The sequence below is a fragment of the Hakea prostrata genome, chromosome 9, assembly GCF_041222555.1.
Source record: "Hakea prostrata isolate BN-2017 chromosome 9, UWA_Hpros_2, whole genome shotgun sequence".
Lineage (NCBI taxonomy): Eukaryota > Viridiplantae > Streptophyta > Magnoliopsida > Proteales > Proteaceae > Hakea > Hakea prostrata.
This window is the reverse complement of record NC_142608.1, coordinates 59,003,171-59,025,143: the sequence shown is the minus strand read 5'-3', so window position 1 is coordinate 59,025,143 and position 21,973 is coordinate 59,003,171. Positions and strand designations below refer to the sequence as shown.

General features: G+C 38.3%; 1 protein-coding gene across 1 annotated transcript; it reads right to left on the bottom strand.

The window, feature by feature from the left end:
• Window positions 1-971: 971 nt before the first annotated feature.
• LOC149005814 (RAF-like serine/threonine-protein kinase 20) lies at window positions 972-20,540 on the bottom strand. The gene is made up of 9 exons (XM_089167838.1): window positions 20,303-20,540; window positions 12,745-16,017; window positions 12,557-12,637; window positions 4,975-5,127; window positions 4,361-4,524; window positions 4,111-4,258; window positions 2,961-3,083; window positions 2,060-2,147; window positions 972-1,493 (listed from the first exon to the last, which is right to left on the bottom strand). The coding sequence occupies exons 2-9, from the start codon at window positions 15,697-15,699 to the stop codon at window positions 1,291-1,293; spliced, it is 3,915 nt and encodes a 1,304-aa protein (XP_089023964.1). The 5' UTR covers window positions 15,700-16,017; window positions 20,303-20,540; the 3' UTR covers window positions 972-1,290.
• Window positions 20,541-21,973: the final 1,433 nt, after the last annotated feature.

The following is a 21,973-nucleotide window of genomic DNA, read 5'->3' as shown; positions in this document are numbered from 1 at the left end:
TCTATTCTTAGATTTTGGTCTATATTACTACACTGTTCAATGGAATTTTGAAGGAGGTGAGAAGGGAAAAGAATCTTATGATACAAGAACAAATTATAAAATAAATATATAAGGTCGTGGGTTCGACTTTGCCGAGGCATATAAAAAAATATTATAATGATTAATTATTTCAATTTCCCTCCATTATTAGCCGTTTAAGAATTCAGTTTCTTGTCATGACATGGCTGCATGTCATGCGAATTTAGACTAGTTTATATTAATTTAAATTTATGACAATTATATTTGTTGTAATGATTATTTTATTTATTTTCACAAGAAAAAACTAACATGTATTAAAAGAAGAGGACTTCAGAAAAGTCTCTACCTTCACTAGAAGAACAAAACAATTCCAAACTCAAAAATAAACATTTGCAGAAAAAGAAAAACACCAACAAAGATTTCTACAAGAAACCTAACAGCTTGGGAGGTATCTAATGGTTAATCTCGAATTATCTTAGGGTGTAAGTAAGTTTGACCATAGTGGCTCTTATACACCTTTAATATGGAGGGTGGTCTCGACTCAAAGTGGGTTGGGACCTCAATTTTGGTCCTAACTTAGGGTTAAGAATAGGGTTGAGACTAGTATTTGTCTTGCCAAACAAGTCTTACGATCAATCTTGACTCAAAGGTTAGTGTTTATCTTACCAAGACCAATCTTGAGAGAGATTATGGGATTATCTAATCAAATAAAATTTACCCAATAACTTGAAAGGATAGTCTATTTAATAAGAACTGATGAGCTAAGGATACTTTTATGTTCAGTTACTATGGAACTGAACCGTATGTGACAGAGATCTAACACAGGTGAATTTAAATCCAGCAACCCACTTGGAGCATCATATGATGATTAGGTCTAGGATTTTTCAAGCACAAGAGATCTCAATGAGAATTCAATAGTGGCCATCTTACCACATTTATAGGGAAAAAGTGAACCTTCATGCTAGCAAAAAAGCTCCCCAGAATTTCCCTTTTATGTGTAGAAAAGTTGTTGGGTGCAACGAAGAATTCACTATAAAAAAATAAGGAAATAATGGCCGAGTTTGAATGTTCCTTAACAAACAGCAATTTGCCCTCCAGCTTCTACACAACAGGTATAAGACACTAATTCTGAACACAATATTTACTTCCAGAGACAATTTCTCCCCACTTATGGTACACGCTAAATTTAGTCTCTTCTCCACATACAAACAATCAAGAACTTTTTGTAATAATTCATGGCGGAAGAATCAGAAAGGGCAGATCCACAGACCATTACTTGGTTGCCTGTGTCTGTGCCGGATAACCCGGTGGTTTGCTTTGACACACTGCTGACATCACCCGCAGTCGACTTGCTATTTCTGTAAACGACGGACGAACCACAGGATCAGGTGCCCAGCACTGCTCCATCAACCTTCTCCATTCAGTGTCACAGTAGCTTGGCACAGGCGGCCTCAATGTGTTATTCACAATACCTCCTGCACATGGTTTTTAAATCATTAAATCTGTAAACAATCCCAGCAAGATACTTTGCCACATCACTACGTGTGGTTCCAAGGCAGCTGATCTGCAATGCTGAAGGAGGATTTAACGAAATGGATAACCACAAAAATGTAACAAACAAAAATAAACTGGTTTTGGCACCACAATAAGTAACAAGAAAAAGTACCACTTCAGCTCTGACATCCAAACCCGTCCATGCCTCCCCCATGGCATCAGAATTTATAATGCGACTAAATTTGATATAAGAGTCTTAGCTGGTTTTACTCTACTTGGTTACATTTGATCCAGATCAAGCTTGGATGTTCTGAATCTAAAAGACCTGACTTGAAGCTGGAACATAAATCTAAGCTGCTGGAACATAAATCTAAGCTAGTTCTATATACAGATGACAGCATGCCAAGTTTCAACAAATCAAATCATAACAGATCAGAATCTAAACCCTTTTATGCAATGCAGGAGGCATCAATTTATCCAGATATCACATAGCTGAAGGCTCACCCCAAATATTAACAAAAGATTGGGAAGGTCATTAGACAAATACCTATGATTGCACCATAGTGCATATTTGCATACGGCTCCTCACCAGTGAGTATCTCCCACAGGACAATTCCAAATGAGAATACATCAACCTGCCAACAACACAAAAACTGAAGCATCATTCACCCCACCATCACCCCCCCCCCCCCCCCCCCCCCCCAAAAAAAAAAAAAACAGAACAAGAAACTGAGGACCCGTTTGATAATTCACCAAGTGTCTCTACTTCAAGAAATACTAGAAACAGTTATGAGTGTTTCTAGAAGCAGAAACAACTTTTCAGGCGTTTGATAAAACTAGCTTCTGGAAGTAGAAATTTTGAAAATTGAAATAAAATATGAAATTTGCCATTGTTATGTTTAGAGTGCCAAATTCCATAAATACCCCTTCTAAAACTGTCTCACTTAAACCCAACCCACACCCTATTTTGCTTCGAGAAACAGACGAAACAACAATTGGAAGTGTTTCTTAAAGCAAAAAAAAACATTGATGCGACAAAAATCATGCGAAACGAAATGGCTTTATCAAACAGTCTTCAGCCAATTTTTCTGCTTCTCAAAGGAAGAAAAACCAGAAACTGTTTTTCGGTGGGTTATCAAACTGCTCCTAAAGCAATAATGATAATACCTATGAAAGCAAAAAAGATTGGGGACAAACATGAAAAACTAAAATTCTCACACCTACCTAAATTTCATCTAATTAGTTACCTAAGAGTTGAATTATAAACAGCCTTTTCCATTAAAAGATTAGGAAAGGATGGAAAATATTCTCCACATAAAGGCCATCATAGATCAGGTCAGCAATTCCCAGAGTTGCAGGGAATTGGGATCAGCCTACTTCTCTCTCGATGTATAATTATCCCCTTTAATGCCTCTATGATTAACATTCGAAGAAGATTAACAGCTTACCTTCTCAGAAACTTTACTACTACTGCCATTCAATAGCTCTGGAGCCATCCACGGTAGGGTTCCCCTTACACCACCAGAAACCAAGGTATTTCTCTTTATCTTTGACAAGCCAAAATCACCTACCTGTAAGACAACAAAAATAATTGGACAGCTTCTTTGTAAACTTTAATGAAAGACACAGCATGCAATATTATGCTAGCAACATTCACGAAGCACAAAACTTGCACAAAAACTATAGCAACCGTGAGCCGAGGGGCCAAGCTTAAGGTCATTCAGGCTCGACTTCTAGGTGGAAAAGTAGACTCATGACATCACAAAAATATTTAATATAATAAATTGAATACATAAGAACAGATCACGTTATCTTCGAATAAGGGGAAGAAAAAGAAAGAAGAAAAAAAAGAACAATAACAGAACAAAACTCGAATAAGAATATTAAAATAGACAATACAAATTATAGCAAAACAAACACCCACATCAAATATATGAGGAAAAAGAAAGCAATAAAAAAGTGAAATCTCAAATTATATCCTCACATGACATAACCCATATAAGTGTTTCCACCCTACCAAAATCAAATTCATCATGGCTCCATTTGAGAATTGAGAAGCATGGGATTGCTGGTTATTGGGGTGGATCCCACATGTAGTTTACTGGAAAAACAACAGGGCAAGGGAAAGAAGTCAAGGGAGAATTCACAGGTGCATACACCCCACATGGTTCTGTTGGTTGGGAATCTGGAGAGCGAGGGTTAGATAGGAGAAACAGGATCATGAGCAGAGGAACCCCTGCCGAAAGTGCAAAGATGAGAAAATGCAATTCTGGGCGCAAGAGTGTTCATATGAATCAGGAGGATTGTGCAAAAATCTGGGAGAATAACACCGAGAACAAATCCAAACAAATTAGACTGCCATGGAGACGAGGAACTGTATAATAAAGGCTTGGCTCGATACCAAAAAGCAACCAGATGGACCTCATCAGGTGAAAGCCAGCTAGCTTAACCAGGTTGGGATTTTTTTTGCTCAATTTTGAGATCTAATGCAATAAAGTTGCATGAAGCAATATTGTTAGACACCAAGTTCTCAGGCCACAAAGGTTTTCAGTGACTACAAAACAGAATAAGATTCCTGTTCAAGGTAAAGATACTTGCCTTGCAAATGGGTCGAATTGGATCTTTGAGGTTCACGAGCAAATTATCACATTTCAAGTCGAAATGCACAATATTTTTAGCATGCAAATACTCCATTCCGAAAGCTGCATCCATTGCAATAATAATTCTTTTGCGGCGATCAAGATTCCTGATGTTACATCCAGTAAAAGATAAATTTAAGGAAAATGTTTCACAACATCGGTAGAGTCAACATCACTTCACAAGACATACGGAAGACCAGAAGATTTACCGGTCCTTGCGGAGCAAAACATGCCTGAGAGAACCATTTACCATGAACTCTGTCACTGTGGCTAATGTTCCCCCTGGTCCATCTTGAACTACACCATAAAATGCCACAACATTCGGATGGTGAAGCTTTGAGAGAATGTCAGCTTCTCGCCAGAACTCCGAAGTCTGGGTGAGGGGGTCATCAAAACTGTTAATTCAGCTTTGAATGCAAAAAATTACACACAATTGATATGAGAAGGTCCATGAAAAAGCAATTATATCAACTAATTATCCGACTAATACAATCAAAGCATTGCGTAGGGCTCCATCATCTCTGATGTAAAATGGATGGAAGAAGAAAACAAATCTTTAATTTTTTTTAATTATAAAGACTGTTTGTAAAAATAATGGACAGGGTTCTATAATTGTTAATGCCTTCAAACTGAAAATTAAGTCATGGAAATAAAGTATTTCCCTTTAAATCTGGGAATTTAAGTCGACATAGATGGAGTCTCTTAAGGTTCTTCAGGTGGGAAAGTTGTTCCTTAATGCAATAAATGATTTTGCAAAAAAATGTAAAATATAGAAGGGATTGCTTCACAGCTACATAATCTTATTTAAGATAAAAATGCTCACCAATCTCTCTTGTTCAGATGATCGACCTGTGAAGCAGCTCTTCTTTATTCGCTTAATTGCAACATCAGTCCCTCTCCATTTTCCATGATAGACAGTACCAAATGTGCCAGAACCAAGCTCCCTCAGTTCTTCAAGATCTTCATTCTTTATGATCTGTTCATAAACATTCAAAAGAGATAAGCATAAACATATATAGTGTCAGATAAATCTTCTCAGGTCCAATTATGATACAAATAATCAGTATATGGCTGCGTTGCGAACACTGAATCAGATTATGCATCACGTACAGAAACAGAGAGTGAAGCTAACGGTTTGGCCATCAACTTGGAAAAGAACAAATCCAGCAACCAGAAGAAACAACTAAACATGCCATTTTTCTTATGCTGACTGCACCAACATGATGTATCATGTACCAACATGAATTGAACTTCTTGAGAAAGAAGAATTACTAATATGATATGTCTAATTACTATATAGCAACTTCAGTGAGTGCCTGCCCCTTTCCTAACCAAATTTTAATACTAATTTAAGAAATAGACCCACAAATTTTAATACTAATTTAAGAAATAGACTCCATGTTTTAATTAATCTTTTTGAAACTGAAATCTCATCACAGACTGCACCTTACCTGTAATTGGTCTCATGGAACAAAATTCGACCGAAATTAACGAAATTTCGGTCAAAATGCCTGCACATTTTCAAATCGAAACGAAATACAAGGAGAGGCACGAAAATTGTCCTGTATCGTATCATATCGAGCCGAAACGACAGCAACGCAGATTATAAAGTGTCCATTTATCGACCTATCGCCATTTCAAGCTGTTCCGAGCGATATCGCCAGCGACATTTCGACCCTATTTTGATTTTTTTATTTTATTTCTCTTGCTTTCATCCCTCTTTTCACCTAATTTCTACAACTCCATTTCATTCAAACACTAGATTTGTTCCTCCATTTGTGCATTTTCTCAAATCATGCAAGGTGAGTAACCAACTTCCTCATTTTTTTATTTTTGTTTTGTTTGTGCCTTAAATCTTCTTGGATTGCTTCCAAATTTAAGTATATTTACTTTAGAGTGTTGATCTATGAATTTGTAGTGTCAAAATTACTGTTTGATTCTTCCTACTATTTTTTATTTTTCTGTTATTAAAAAAATTATTTAGTAAATTATGTATATTGCTAAAAGTGTATATGTATAATAGATGTATGAGCTTCAAATTAATGTATATGAGAGTTGAGACACCACATTGCTGTGATGGTGTTGAATCAAATTTTTTTCTGTTAATTATGTAATTTTACTGTATTTAATATATATTTAAATAATTTAAAAAATATTTAAATATTAAAAACATAATTAATTTATGTTTTAAATTTAAAAATAGGAGAGTATTAGTGGAAGCATGTATGCAATTTTTGAGCATGTTGTGGAGCTTTTTAAGATGGTTAGTGTGTATTTTATATATTTTTAAATTATTTTATATATTAAAAAATACTTAAATATTTTTTTTTATACTTAAAAATAGGAGGTTATTATTAGAAGCATGTAAGTAATTTTTGGAGCATATTGTGGAGTTTTTCAAGATACTTAAGTGTATATTTCTTGTATCAGACACTCTATTTCAAAGATGTTAGACATAGCAAGACAACACGGGAGGTCACTAACAGCTGATAGGAGGAAGAGCGAGTGTAATTACTGCAAGAAGCAAATAGTTGGAGGTGGGGCCACTAGATTGAAGTTGCATCTAGCTGGTGGAAATAGGGATGTAGTAGGGTGCCAAAAGGTGCCCGTAGAGGTCAAGAAGGCAATGGCCTCATATATTAGTGGGGGAAAGCAAAAGAGGAAAGAGAAGAGAACACAAAGGGAGGAGTTCGAGGATGCATGTTTAGATGACCTTTCAGATCCCGAGGATTATGGTCTAGATGAGCCAGGAGAGTATGGATGTGACCCTGAACCAGAGGCCGAACAGATCAGGAGGGCGATGATGATGAGTAGGGAGCAACAGAGGGTTGATGACATAAGGAGGCAACAGAGGTCTCTGGGTTGTGGGTCCTCTAGAGAGCCAACAGGTATGGGAGGCACAGGCAGCTCCCAAGTCCTTATGAGGAGGAGTCAGAATGTGAGGCAAGAGGTTCCTATCCCACAGGCCCCTAAAAGGGGTCGAGTTTCGTCAGCACATCCTACAGATCCGGATCTGGAGATTCTTCGAATGATCCGACCCTATTTGTGAGGCCTGAGCATAAGCAAAGAAAGTTGAAGCACTTATGAGGGAGTGTGAAGGAAAAAGTGGGGATGGCTTTCTCAAAATGGGCTTATTACCATAGTATTTCAGCACATACAGCCCAAGGGCCCTACTATAGAGATACGATTGAGGAGATAGGCAAGGTTGGGAGAGGTGTACAGGGACCCACTCCATATGAGATATATAATGTCTATTTGCCTAAGCATAAAGAGGACTTAAATGAGTATATTAAGGGATTAAAGCCCATGTGGGCTCATTATGGAGTGACTGTGATGGCTGATGGTTGGACTGGTCCCACTAAAAAGTCCATCATCCATTTCATGTTGAATTGTGATAGGAGGATAGTGTTCCTCAAGTCAATAGACGCATCCGGTGATAAGAAGGATGCAAAATATATTTATAAATTATTAAAGCAAGTGGTGGAGGAGGTTAGAGTGAAAAATGTGATACAAATTGTGACTAATAATGGCTCCAACTACAAGAAAGCTGGGTTGAAGATGCAGGAGAACTCCAGGTATCAAAAGATTCAAAACATAGTATTAATTTTTATTTTTAAATACATAAATGTACATTACATGTACACTTTATGACTTTGTATTGATACTTTGATGGATGGACAGATATAAGCTCTTTTAGACTCAATGTGTTGCTCACTGCATTGACTTATGCTGAAGGACATCGGAAAGGTCAAGCTTGTGAAGAAGAATCGGAAAGGTCAAGCTTGTGAAGAAGACCGTGGAGCAAGCCCGACAAGTTAGCACATTCATCTATAACCACACATATGCATTAAAGATGATGAGGGACAAGTGTCAGGGTGACTTAGTGAGGCCAGGCATAACCAGATTTGCTACTAATTGGATAGCACTACAGAGCTTTAAGAGTAGGAAGACCGGCCTTAGGAGCATGTTTGCATCAGAGTAGTGGTTTAGCTGGGAGGGTTCTTCATCCGTGGGAGGAAGGAGAGCACAATTGACCACACTCGATGAGACTTTCTGGCATAATGTGAGGATAGTGGTGAAGATGCTTGAGCATGTGGTGCATGTGTTGAGGATGGTAAATCAGCAGAGAAAACCTACTCTACCACACATATTTGCTGCAGTACAGAGAATGAAAAGTAAGTTGCTCAGGTCCACCCACACGGCAACAAGAAAGTCCTCGAAATCATCCAAGTTAGATGGCAATCTATGTTGCAGCATCCACTACATAAGGCTAGTATTCAATTTAATTTTCATTATGCTATCACACTATTAAGCATTAACTATTCCCTTTTATGACATTTTTTTCTTACACAGCATACTATTTAAATCCCAAGTACCATTATAAGGACAATCTTGGGATGAGGCAAGATTTGATGGATGCCGTCCAAACTGTAGTGGAGAAGTTGGAACCGGATCCATCTAAACAAGCAATCATCCTTATGGAGGTGAGATAGTAATTTGAATCATTTGATATTCACAATTTATAATTTGATACTAAGTCATTAACCTAGTAACTAGTTATTGTTTTTTCTCTTTATATATTAGATAAAGGCATTTAGGGATGCCACTGGGAGCTTCAGTCATTCCGTGGCCGTATCGGGACGGGAATCTGCCCTTGGGGGTAAGTTTATTCATTTATTTCATTATATATTTAATTATTATATTCTATCTTTAATTTAGTTATTTAAGTATTGAAATGACTTAGAATTTATGTTTGTTGCAGCTGAGTGGTGGTTGCAATTTGGACGTGACTCACCCCACTTGGGTGTGATTGCAAGCAAAGTGTTCTCCCAAACATGTTCTGCCACTGATTATGAGCAAAACTGGAGCACCTTCAGTGTCATTCACTCAAAGAGGCACAACCGATTGGGTGTGAAGCGTTTAGAGGACCTTGTCTACATACACTATAATATGAAACTGAGGGAAGATCATATTAGACAAGGGATGGACAAAGAGTAACAATATCGAGTTGGCCGACACATTTGAGATGGATGATGATGATAACCCAATAGTTGACTGGATCAGGGACAGTGGAGAGCCATTGCTGGATGAGGAGGGAGGTCATCCCAGAGACAGATTGCCAGAGGAGATGGGGGTTGATGTGGAGGACTTCATGGCCCAGGAGGGTAGTGCACATGCAACGCCCGCCCGTCCCTTCGTGCCACACCCTAGTGCATCCACCCAGAGTGAAGATTTGATTGTCTGGTTTGACACTAAGGATAATGTGACTCAGGCCTCCGGCGATGACGACGATGGTGATGATGATTACAATGACAATGTCGATGATGAAGATGGAGGGGATGAGGAGGGTGTTGGACCTCGTGATCAGGATTTAGCTGATCCTAGGGACAGACCACCACCACTAGCAGTATGTGAGACTCAAGGGGGGATGACGACCACCGAGATTCACAGGTGAGAGTCAGTTCACCCATGCAACATCGGATTCGGACCATACTGGAGCTGCATCTCGAGGCCAAAATGTTTCCTCTACATATTCAAGGAAGGGGAAGGGGAGACAGCACGACTATAGCACAGAGGACACGCCATCATATGGGTCCTACCATCCAGCTGATACCGAGAGCTTGGAGGGATCTATGAGATCGATGAACATTGATGATTCTAGAGACTCCTCCACCTCCAGAGGATCCGGATGGCATAGACCTACAGAGTCCTCATATGATATTGCCGTGGAGAGTATTGATTCTACTCAGTCGACTTATGGAACTTATAGTTATGGACCATATGGTGTCTCTCCTGGCTATCAGACTCAGGGTCAACCACTAGTGGAGCCTTATGGTTATGGAGCAGCCTATGGAGCTATGGTGTCCCTCCCATTGTCACCTATCGGAGTCAGCCACTGGAACCTTATTGTCAGTATGGACCTTATCCTTATGCTAACAGCCACTGGAACCTTATTGTCAGTATGGACCTTATCCTTATTTAGTAGTTTCTATTTTCTTTACTTCTATTTAGGTAAAGTTTTTGCCGAGCCATAAAAATGCCCTTTCAATCACAATAAAAATTTTAAGCTTGGAAAAATTGAATCTGCAACCCATGTTGCCATTGGGCAAGTGAATCCAGCGTCGAAGGCTTCTGCACAAGTAGAGTCCAAGAGGACAATTTTCCTATGCAGCCTCACCCCAGAAATTTTTTTTGTGAAGCTGTTTCAATACCTTGACTCAAGCTACACCTGTGGTCCACCAACCATTGTACCATGTTGCCATTGTTTACAGAATAATTCATGTTCAACAGCAAAGTTAGCTACTAGTGAACCCTGGGCTGAGATAGTCCATCTCCGTACTCCCTTTCTTCTTCTATCTTCTACATCCCCTTCATCTTCTGATCATTTTTTTCCCCTACTCCCCAATTTGAAAATGTTTTTGGGTGGGGGGAAAAACATTTTCAGTCTATTCAGTTTGTTCATCCTTTTGTGTTTGGCTGCAATCGGTCTCCCACCGGTTGCCATGGTTCGAGTCAACTTGTGTCTAATGCTTGCACCACCCATCCCGACCTGGGACTTTAAGTGTAAGCAAGAAACCTAACTGTTAATATGAAACGCTGTAATGTAAGACAAAAATACCCATATAAACCAAATTAAAGTTTAGGAAATCAACCAAACCAGCCTGTATAAGGTCGAAATTCAGGTAGAACGGAGACTACACAAAAGAAACTGTCCCAAATTTTAGCCAATTCTAATAGCCAAAGAAGGAGATATAAATGAGACCCTAAAATAGAAGGTAAAACCAGAACTCTCTAACCAGCAGGAATCTGGTGCCCATACCAGAAATTAAAGGAATCCCTTGATGGTGTGATCTGGTCTAGTTTGGAGTCCACTATGGCAACTGGGCAGATTTGAATCACACAGATCACAAAAATCCTTCTTGTGATAAAAACAGCAGTGACAATTCTTATTATCGATTGAGGGGCTGCTTTCCACAATTTAGTGATGGGGATAATATTGGGTTTGGATTGAAGGTCACTGGCATTGGGGGGAACGTGTCTATGAAGTTGGTCTGATTTCGAAGGTGGAATAGGGAGATGTGGGTTTCTAGGTTTGGGGGTTTGGGTGGCTTAATGGATGATTTAAGGGTCAAGAAAAAGGTGGGGAGATGGGGCAGAAAGAGCTGGCCATCAGCTAACCTGTTAAAGAACCTTTTCGGTGCTGGCTGAATCCAAGCCACAGCTCAGACCTTGGATTAATAAAAAAACAACAATACCACCTGGGACTTTAAGCAAAAGGGTCTAGACCTCTTGGATCACCTGCGGTAGATCCATCCAGTCGAAGATCCGAATCCATCTTGACCAGTCTCCCTTCCCGGATCAAGGGCCCAGCTCCATAGACATAGGCCATTGAATATCCAATTGTTGTTGATTCGGTTGACCGAGCATTTAAACACCAAGCTACTAATCCAATCCTTGATGAGACTCTCAAAGAGAATCAGCAAAAGCTCAAAAGCCATGTTCCAAAATCAAGTTGTATAATCATCCCATTGACTGGGTGGTGTTGTGTCAATAGATGGCTAATCAGTCTTACAATGGGACTCCTCCTTAGAGTAGAACTTGGAAACCTGCTGATGGGGAGACTCATACTTGACATAGGATTGGACATCTGACTTAAACTAGAAACAGAACCTCTAAATCACGAATACCTTTAAAGAGCTAAAACTAATCAGAAACCTTGTGAAGAGACATCTTTATCCTTTAACTTAATGGACCAACTACTAACTTGGATTCAACCGAAATTGAACCGCTCCATTACTTGATGAAAAGACTTTAAAATAAACTAAGAAAAGAAAATTTCGTACTCAAACTAATGTACCCATGTTTTAGATCCACTTAGTAGACTAATTACAAGGGAAACCCATCCAATGAAGGCCCAACCTGTACACATATCAACCTACAAGTTTTCTAGTAAAAGACGGCCTTTCTTTGGAAGTGGAATTGCATCATATGTGGCCTTGTAAGCAGAGATTCTTAAGCAGGTACTCCATGGATGCCACATTATAATGCAACGGAGCAAACCATGTTTAATTGGAACAAGTTAAATCCCAGAGTAAGACAAAATTATCATTTCACCTTACCAGCAGAATAAAAGAATTAGGTTATTCAACAACATTATAAAATGAACAGTTATTGCAACCAGTTGGCTGTGGGTTCAAAACATGGAAACAGCTTCTCCTCTAAAGCAGGGACGAAGCTGCATACAGTTGTCCCTGTTGTCCCTCACAGCCCCTGCTGTAGCAAGTGCTTCATGCTCTGGGACACAATTTGTTTCCAATATAAAAAGTTTCAATTTCTTTTTTTTTATCACAATGCTCATGTAGTTACAGCAGACAATTTTTTTTTTTCAATTGTAAGCATCATACCTGCAAGGTACTAATATCAAAATCACTGAGAGACGAATCAATCAGTGGCCCACCAATATTTCCAGTTGCTAATTTACCATCCTACAAGCATCAAACAAATAATATGACAATAGAATTAGAAAATCTAATTCAACTTAAAGTAATGTCCAAAAGGGTCAATGAGCAAGTGCAGGTTAGGAAGAAAATACCTCATAATCTGAATCTGGTGTTCTCAGGTTCTCACCAACTTTGGAATAGGACATACCATCAAATTGTACAACTTCGCTTTCATTGACCTGGGTGTTAACGTAAACTGGATGAGAACTGATTGCATCAGCTTCAACAGGACCAGTAGACTCTAACTGAAGTTCATTAAAATTGATTTGAGAATCACCATGGCCCAAATCAATTTTTGTAAGCGGGGATGAAAAACCAACATGGTCTTGGTCCATAAGAGAAACACCTTTCTTAACAAATTCATCTTGTGCCAATTTTTGGAAGTAAGACCAACGCTGAGGTTCATGGTTCTGCATGTTCACGCTTAAACCAGTTCCATCATTGGGTAAAGGATTAATACCCAGGGAATCCTCTGCAAGTCCTGCCCTAGAAAATATATCAGAAAGAAAATCACGAGGGAATCGATCATTGATATCAATAAGAATATCTCCATGCTCTGGTCTGGCAACACCAACTGAGGATTCCTCTCGAGAAACAGGTCTAGCTGAGCTACCTAACAACGGATAAGGAGGCATGTCCCCCATGGGAGAGGTGCGGTTACTATTGGTAGCCTTGGGAGCCACCTCTCCCGAAAGACTGGACAAAGATTCTTCACGGTTCTCAGGAGAAGTATCCTGGTTTGCAGATGGAAACTCTGTTCCTACGATTTCATTAGCAAGTGGTTCTTTCTGGGGTCTACCATTATCGTTCTCACAGTGTAGTGCATCCTCATTCTTAGTATCTTTACCATCAACAGGGTTGAGTAATGCAGGGACTGATTCAGATTTATGAAACTTAGAGTCCAACCCCGCTTCAGAAAACTTGGGTTTCGTTTGACTGATCACTTCAGCTAACTCTTTGTACTTCGCAAACTGCATCAGCCCATCTTCAATTGTTGGAGGATTTGCATAGGTTGGTTTTTCTGATGACATTGTCTGGTCTGTCTGGGAAGCCACATTCTCCCCATGTAAATTATCACTGCATTCTGTGACTGAATCCTGTTGTGCCAAATCAGACCGTGCATGAGACATCACAAACTGAGAACCAAATGAATCATCAGACTTTGATAGCCGGCTCAGTAACTCCGCTTGCTCCCTCATAGGAATCCTCTCTGAACGAAAGATCCTCTCATTCCTCTCAGGAAGCAAATGTGCCTCAGGATAACCATATTCAGGTTTATCACCCTCATATTCAGTATATCCAGCAGTATACGCCCCACCAGATGTGTAGTAATGGTCATCATCACTAGACTTCACAGTGTATGTAGCATTTCCAGCATCAGGAGCCACTGGGCTCAGCACAGGATCCTTTGGCTTTGCATTATTTTTTGAAGACAATGAATATGCTACTTTTTCTGGCATCGAAGCTTCTTCAGTTGGAATATAATTGGGAACAGGAGAATCACACTGCTGTGAAGAAACAACATGCTCATTTTCTAAGCATTGAGTTTGTTCAGCTTCACTTGTCTGCTGGACTGAACCATCAGCTTTCACCTTAGCAACATTTACTGACACATCTTGCTCCTGTCCAATGAACCCACCATATGGCTTCCCTCCAGTCAAGCCTCCTTGCTGTGTCAGAAGCCCTGGGAGGGGCATAGGAACTGGAGTTTCTAAAAAATGTGCCTGATTAGAAGGATGGGAAACAAAACCATATTGCAACGATGCAGATGAGAGAGCAGCATTCCTCCCATCCAAATCATGGAAGCTTTCCAAGGCATCAGAGAATGGATACCGCTCAGCTTCTCGAGGATTCGTCATCTGACCCTCATAAGACTGCACCTGGGTGTCATAAGCACTGGATGAACTTAATGGGATCTGCTTCAAAGACTGAGTTACAGGAGGGGCAAGAATATCTGTCAAATGATCAAAACCAGCCCCAGCTGACTCTGTTGCAACCCTACTAGTCTCTTTTCCAAAATCAAGATTTAATAATTCATCCAAGTTATTTGCCGAAGTGCTTGGTAGAACCTGCCCAACTGAGTTTCTTTTCAGACCTACATCCATGCCATTTACAGCAACAACATACTGAATTTCAGGGTCCCCTTCCGTGCTACCAAGACTAAAATGGGGGTCATCAAAATCAGTATTAGAAAACAGAAACATCCTAAGTTTCTGTGATCCCTCTGTATCTTCCATTAAATTACATTCCTCAATCATATTCTGCAGATCCTCATCACAAGAAACAGAAACTAAGGCATCCAGATCCTCCCCAGGAAGTTGATACTTAATAGTATGACATTCATTGTATATGGTCAAAGTTTTCTGCATAAGCTCCTGCCAAGAAATGTCTTTGCTTATCCGAACAATACGCGTTTCACCTCCAACATACCTAAGCTTCCCATCACTAGGGCGAGGTAAGATTTTACCACCAAAACTACAGAGAAACTTCATCTTTGTAGACGAGCTATCAGAGGCCCCTGAAGAAGAATAACCATGAGCTCCTCGACCACTACTGTTTCCTGACATTGAACGTGGTACCGATCGCACAGAATCATAGTAACCTTTTCTTTCATTTCCTGATGAATCCTTCCTCTCAAACTCTTTAACTGGACCTTTTTCTACAGTGCCAAGCATTGATATATCAGACCCACTTTCCGATCTGGTATGGCTCATTCCCAGGATGCCTTTCAGATCCATATACCCAGTTGCACTGTTCATATCACTGGACGTATTTGGAACAAAATGTCTTTGAGGATTCACCCGATCTCGCATAAATTCAAGTGCAAACTCCTCGCCTGTTTGAATGGAGTAATTTACAGGTCTGGATCCACCTGGTATTGTGAAATCTGGAGGTCGTATGTTTGTGTTAATTGAGCTTGATGGATCCGGTATAACCCTTTGATTTGCACTGCCAACTTCCTCATTCCTCATTTCAGTAGAATTGTATCGTAAGTTAGGATAACTTTTGGATTGCTCCATTATCCCTTTGCTAGGCTTTCTATCCATCTAATTCAGTTTCAATTAGAAGAAAGAACAGCCATGAGACTACCATGAAGATCACATGAAAACCTTGTTTGGACAGTGCAGACGAAAACGTAGTTAATCCAAGTATTGCTTGAGAATGCCATTTTTAACTACTAGGTTGCAAAGGGAAGACAAATTTCTCAAACAGGGTTTTGAAACAGGAAATAAGCATTCACTTATTTCCTATTTCAGCACCCAAGTGAGAAAGATGTTAGCCAAAAGAAAAAGGCCAAGCACACGGGACACAAAGGAGTAATCGCGATTTCTTCACCAAACAGCACGTCTCCCCAGCTTATAACCCTAGAGAAGAGAAAAGAAAGAAACAGCCGTCAGCTTATGTCAGCACAAGAAAGAAAACAATTTTCCGAGAGATGAAAACCAAATCACCAAAATAGTAGGAAACTACTACCAGTAGTATAATCATGCAGCCACCAACCTCCACACAGAAAAGGAAAGAGAATGTAGGGAGAGACTAGAGAGGAAACACCGTTAGTAAGTCTAGATTAAAACCTGACATAATTTCATTTGCACTTTCTTTTTTGTGGAAATTTCATTTGCACACAAAGAACTAGATCTGAAACTGCCTTTAATGCTTCCGACACAAGGACAGACCTTGGTGCAACAGTAATGTTGTTCCATTCCAACCAAGTTGTCACGGATTTGAATCCCGAGACAACTCTCTGCAAAATCAGTGGTAAGGCAGCCTGCATACATTATGACCTTCCAAAGACCCAAGAGTGGCAGAAGCCTTGTGCATTGAGTACACCATTTACTTGAGCAAATGGAAAAGAATAAACAGAAATAACCCAATGCTTCTTTCTGGTTAAGAATCGAAGAAGAATTACAGGCCAACAAAGTTTGGCAATCCCTTCTCCACCCCACCCCACCACCCCCAATAAATTCAATCAGATGCCTAGAACCATTTCTCATTTTGTTCAACCTTCAGAAGTTTAAATTATATCTACATAGAAGAAGGGTTTGCTACAATCATTTCTTTCCATCGTAGGGACTAAGGAGACTGACTAGACCATAAAATGAAGCAAGATTATAAGTGATTTAACACCACCCAGAAGTGCATGAAGACAGGCTTCTAGGTCCTGGCTTGACCAACATTTGCCGATGAACTCTGGTCAATGTTTATGAAGAGATAGTTACCGGGGAAAACTCTCATGACATAACTTTAACAGATTCTCACGGCCAGTCAGCAACATGGGTATTCTTATAGTTATTCAACTAGTCCAGCTAGAAATCAGTTCCTCGTTAGCCATTCTCCAATCTAACTCTCTATCAACCAGCAATGTGAACCATAATCCAGAATGCTGAAAGCAACTGCGGTGATCATCTAAAACTCCAAATACTATGACAGATTTAGATTAAGTCCATTCATGCCTATACCTTTTGAAGCTACTACTACTCTTCTTGGATAAGTTTTTGAAGGTTATTCGAATAAGGTTTCTTTTGAAAAATAAAAAAAAAAGATCCTATAGTGGACTGTGAATAACAAGAAAACATAAACAAGACAATAATTAGATGACAAAAGCAAAGTCAATTGTGCTGAAGCGGAGAAGCCTATGTGGCTCCCTCTCCTCTTTGGGGAAAAGAAGATTTCATAATGGACTGTGATTAACAAGAAAACATAAACAATAAGGAAATAATTAGATGACAGCATGCAATTGTGCTGAACTGGAGAAGCATAACAAAAAAAAATTCCAGCCTCATTCAGTGTCAAGGTCTTAAAATTTGGAATTTGCAACAAGATAGATCCCCATGCATTCAGATCCAATTAGAATCTGGATCAGCCAAAATCAACAGGAAATGCCAAAATGGGATCAGGGACGGATGTCAAATTTACATTAACTTTCAGTTTTTTTTCTTTTTTTCTTTTTAAATCAAACTACAGGAGGTCAGTTTCCTTTATTTTCTGCACTATTGTTAATCAAAGGAAGGAGATACCAGCTAAGTAGGGAAAACCGATTTCAACTCACATCAGCAGAGTTGGCAAATAATGGACCAGAGTCACCAGACAAGAAATACATAACTAGTTGCCAGAGCCTTCTTACGAAAGTTAGACACTGATTGCTTCGAGTTATACCTCAGAGAAATTGGAGTCATTCAGAGATTTGATTGTTATGGCCTCCATTAGAGACACTTAGGACAAGCCAACCATTCGTTTTAAAGAAGAAGAAAGAGAAAGAGAGAGAAATAACATTTAGTTTTTATCCATGCCCTTTAGAACTAGGATAAACTTGAGGCTTCTCCTAAAAGAAAAAAGTCGCACTGATTAGAGAAAAAACACGCAAACCCTCTAGGCTCCCCAAAAGCCAGAGTCTAATTAAAAATAAATAAATAAAAAAGGAAAGGGAAAGAGAGAAAAAAGGCAGCACCAGGACACTCCCTCTTTCTTCCCTTCTCTCCTACCTTAAAGAATCAGTAGGCTCCCTAGTCTGAAACAAATAAAATAATAATAAAATAATAATAAATAAAGGAAACTTCTAGTTGGAGTTCAATGAGAGAAATGAGGGAGAGACCAGCTATGCTCATTTCTATCATCCAGTCAAGCGTCATATAGATAAGAAGTTGAGACTAGGCAATTAAGAAGACACACTAAAAAGCTGTGTGTTGCAGAGATGCGATTGTCGAGATGGATGAGTGGCATACCAGGAACAACTAAATAATGAATGATCATAATATAGCTGGTGCCCAGATTCATGATTAGCTTTGAAAGTCATCTAAGGCTGCATGGCCATGTTCATTGAAGGCTTTTGGATGATCCAGTTATTAGGTCTTGCCTCAAGTATGACGTCAATAGAGCTAATCGGAGGGCAAAGATCCAATAGCAAACCACAGGTAGGGTGATTATGTCTGAGTTTAGTTGTAATTGCTGTGCTTCTATCTTTTTACTTCTATTATTAATGTTTTGTCCTTGCAAGACCCATGTAGCCCACCCAATTTAGTTGGGATAACACTGAGAGGAGCCAATCCCTTCAAAGAATCCCCAGCTATCAAAACAAAATGACAAAAGAAAACAGCAAATTTAGCTATAGCAGAAAACACACATATTTTTCAGATTAAACAGATAAATATATTCAAATTTATGATATTAATCATGGCAACAAGCAACCTATAAAAAAAAGGTCCTAAGTCGTAGCATATGATGTAATGATTACTTAAATCCTCATCCAATAAAATATCACAAAAGTCATATCTACAGAGCACAGAACCAGGGTGACTATTGAATGTCTGTCTCCAATAGCCACAAACTAGGTATATTACCTAATACCCCCAATCTCAATTATTGTAAACAGACAATCTGGTCCAAACAATCTAAGTTGGCATGCATGATTTGTCTGTTAGTTGGTGGATACTATTTATGATTGCCTAGAACCACTACAGCATTCCTATTTATTATTCAAACAGAACTTTTGAACTGCCTATACTTGGATTAGAGCATTGATAACTATTATTTCATTGGGCTGGACAATAGACCACTTCATCCATGCTATCACAGTCTAACAACAGATCCAATATTAGAAAAATTGTCTAACTTGCAGCAAATACTTCGGGAACAGTGTTGGAGACAGGATTTTCAGCACTTATTTCTGTCCACAATATGATAAGAAGTTTTTGCCCTCTCCCACCCAAGGGAAGAAAATTCAAGCTCCTCTCTCAACATAACTGGCCAAAAATTCCCTCCAGTGAAATCACTGAACAAAATTCAAAACCACAAGTCCACCAATACTATACGGATTATGTTCATTCATATTTAGCAGGCAAGCTAATGACACAGAGTCAACTCACAAAATGCTATTGACAAGAAAATTCAGGATTGGACTTTTTCTGCAGAAGCGTTTGGAGTTGTTTACAGATCCAGCTTCAGTTTCAGATAGTTCTCCGTGCTTGAAGAGTATAGAGAGTTTTATTTATCTAGTTGGAATGTAGTAGAAACAAATATTCATGTAAAGATAATGGATAACGCAGTGCAACAGTCATATACATTTTGAAATGAAATGAAATTTTGTTCGTCGTTGACTAATAAACCCAAAATATAAATAGATAAATGGAACATTTTTTGGTATATAAAATGGAATATTTTAGCGAAAAATAAAAATGAAGACGAAAGGAGACCATGGCTTTATGTAGAAAGAAACAAAAAGTACGGACTGAAATTACAAATAGTACAAACTACTGACAAATCTGAACTGATCATACGTAACTCGATAACCCTAGTTACTCACATACAACAGGCAATCCTCTCAGATTCATCCTCCCAAGTATATGCCAAGAAACAAATTCCGACTCCTGCACCTACCTTTCCCAGTATGCCCAGACTTCTAAAGAGCTAAAAACAAATATTCGATAACGAAAATTATAGCTTCGATTTACCATTCAACCCAATGAAATTGAAGAACTGTATTATTCACTTCACCCACGATCCAAGAAAACGCGTAGGCGTTTGCACTAAGATAGCCCTAAGTTAACTTATAATCTCGTATAAAAATCCATCAAAAATCAAACTTTCTAACAGATCCAAGTCCTACTAATTCAAATCACAGAAAACCCAGTTAGATTCTGATCTCATTCTTACCTGCGGAAAACTCGTCTGCAGAGTCGTTTCTTCTCAGTATTCAACAACTCCAGTAAACTTGCCGCTACTGCAACTAAATAATATTTTCAGAAGCTTGACAAGATCCGAGCTCTCTCGCTCTCTCTTTCAGTTACTCCTCATTTTGGCTTCGGAGAAGTTTCGAAATATTTCTGGGATATGAGAAAACGGCTGAAACCTCGCTGTAATGTAATGTTTCAGTGACTTTCGGGCACGCAGTAATGACGGTAAGGCAGTAGTCTTCTATGTTTTTTTTATTCTTTTGTTAAATTACATCTAGACCCTGAGTTCGTAATCAATTACAATTACATCAATTACAATTACAATTACAATAAAAAATAAAATTACGTGTAGGTCTCTTTCTTTTCTAATTTTTCTTTTTTTTTTTCCAAACTAACACCATCATCTCTTTGTTAAATATATTCAAATTTCAAAGATGAAGGAACGAAAGTATCCTTGAGATTATTTAATACAATATAACTAAAATACCCTTAAACTATTCACAATATATTTTTTTAAACTACATATTAATTAATGTTTAATTACCAAAAAAATAATTAATTATTATATCTAACAAAAACTTTGTTAATTATTTTTTATTTATATATATATATATATATATATATATATATATATATATATATATATATATATATTGTAAATTGTTAAAGTGCATTTTAATCATCACACATTGTATTAAATAACATGAAGGGTATTTTGGTCCTTTTGTGTTTGAAATTTGAATACACATAAGGATGCCTAAAAATGTCAAGTTGGTTGGGACCCACACGTAATATATTGTACAAAGGGGACCCACACGTAAAATCTCATTATTATATTATAAATGCAAACCGAGAAACGTTAAGCACCGGTTTGATAACCCCTTGTGAAATGGTTTCTAGTGTTTTTTTTTTTTTTTTTTTTTTTTTTCATTTGGGAAGTAAAAGTAACAACTAGATTGTTTGAGAGTTGTGAACATTTTTGTTTTGAGAAACATTTTCGACAAAACAGCTATTTGTTGTTGCGCCTATTTCTAAACAAAAATCAGGTGCAAGCTAGGTTTAGATGAAACATATTTAGAAGGGGTATTATAAAAGTTGGCACTTGAAACATAAAATGGCAATTGTTGTATATTTTATTGCAATTTTCAAATTTTTTTGAATAAATGGATTTTATTATGCTTCCCCCAAACACTCCGAACTTTTTCTAGTGTTCCTCCAAGTAGAAACATTTGGTGTGTTATCAAACAGGTTCCAATTTTTTTCCTTCCTTACTCAACTATTTTTCATCAATCATAATATAATCTATAGAATCAATAAGGCTTCTTTTTTTTTAAGGGAAATTTTCAATGCTAGCCCTTGAATTATTCCTTAAAATTAATGTCAACATTTGAGTTATCAAATTTATCAGTCAAACTCCTTATTAAGTAAAAATATATCTAATGCACTCTTACCATTGGAGAACTATAGTTAAGTGCTGATGTAAACAAGCTAAATTGTCAAAAGCCCACGTTCAACTCATATTTTCGTCTCCCTCTATCGTCTATGACTATTTCTTCTCTCAATCATAAATCCTCACAAAGCTTGAAAGCTATTCAAGATACACAGCACGAATAGTGTTTTTCAACCTAAAATGTGGAGGCAATGTTAATGA

Bases quoted from the DNA above. Each gene is read 5' to 3' on its own strand.
- LOC149005814 (XM_089167838.1), bottom strand. From the start codon at position 15,699: ATGGATAGAAAGCCTAGCAAAGGGATAATGGAGCAATCCAAAAGTTAT. The intron at 5,128-12,556 runs GTATGATGCTTA...GTTTATGAACAG, and splicing joins TTGATATTAGTACCTTGCAG to ATCATAAAGAATGAAGATCT. The intron at 2,148-2,960 runs GTAAGCTGTTAA...TGTTGTTGGCAG, and splicing joins GTAGTAAAGTTTCTGAGAAG to GTTGATGTATTCTCATTTGG.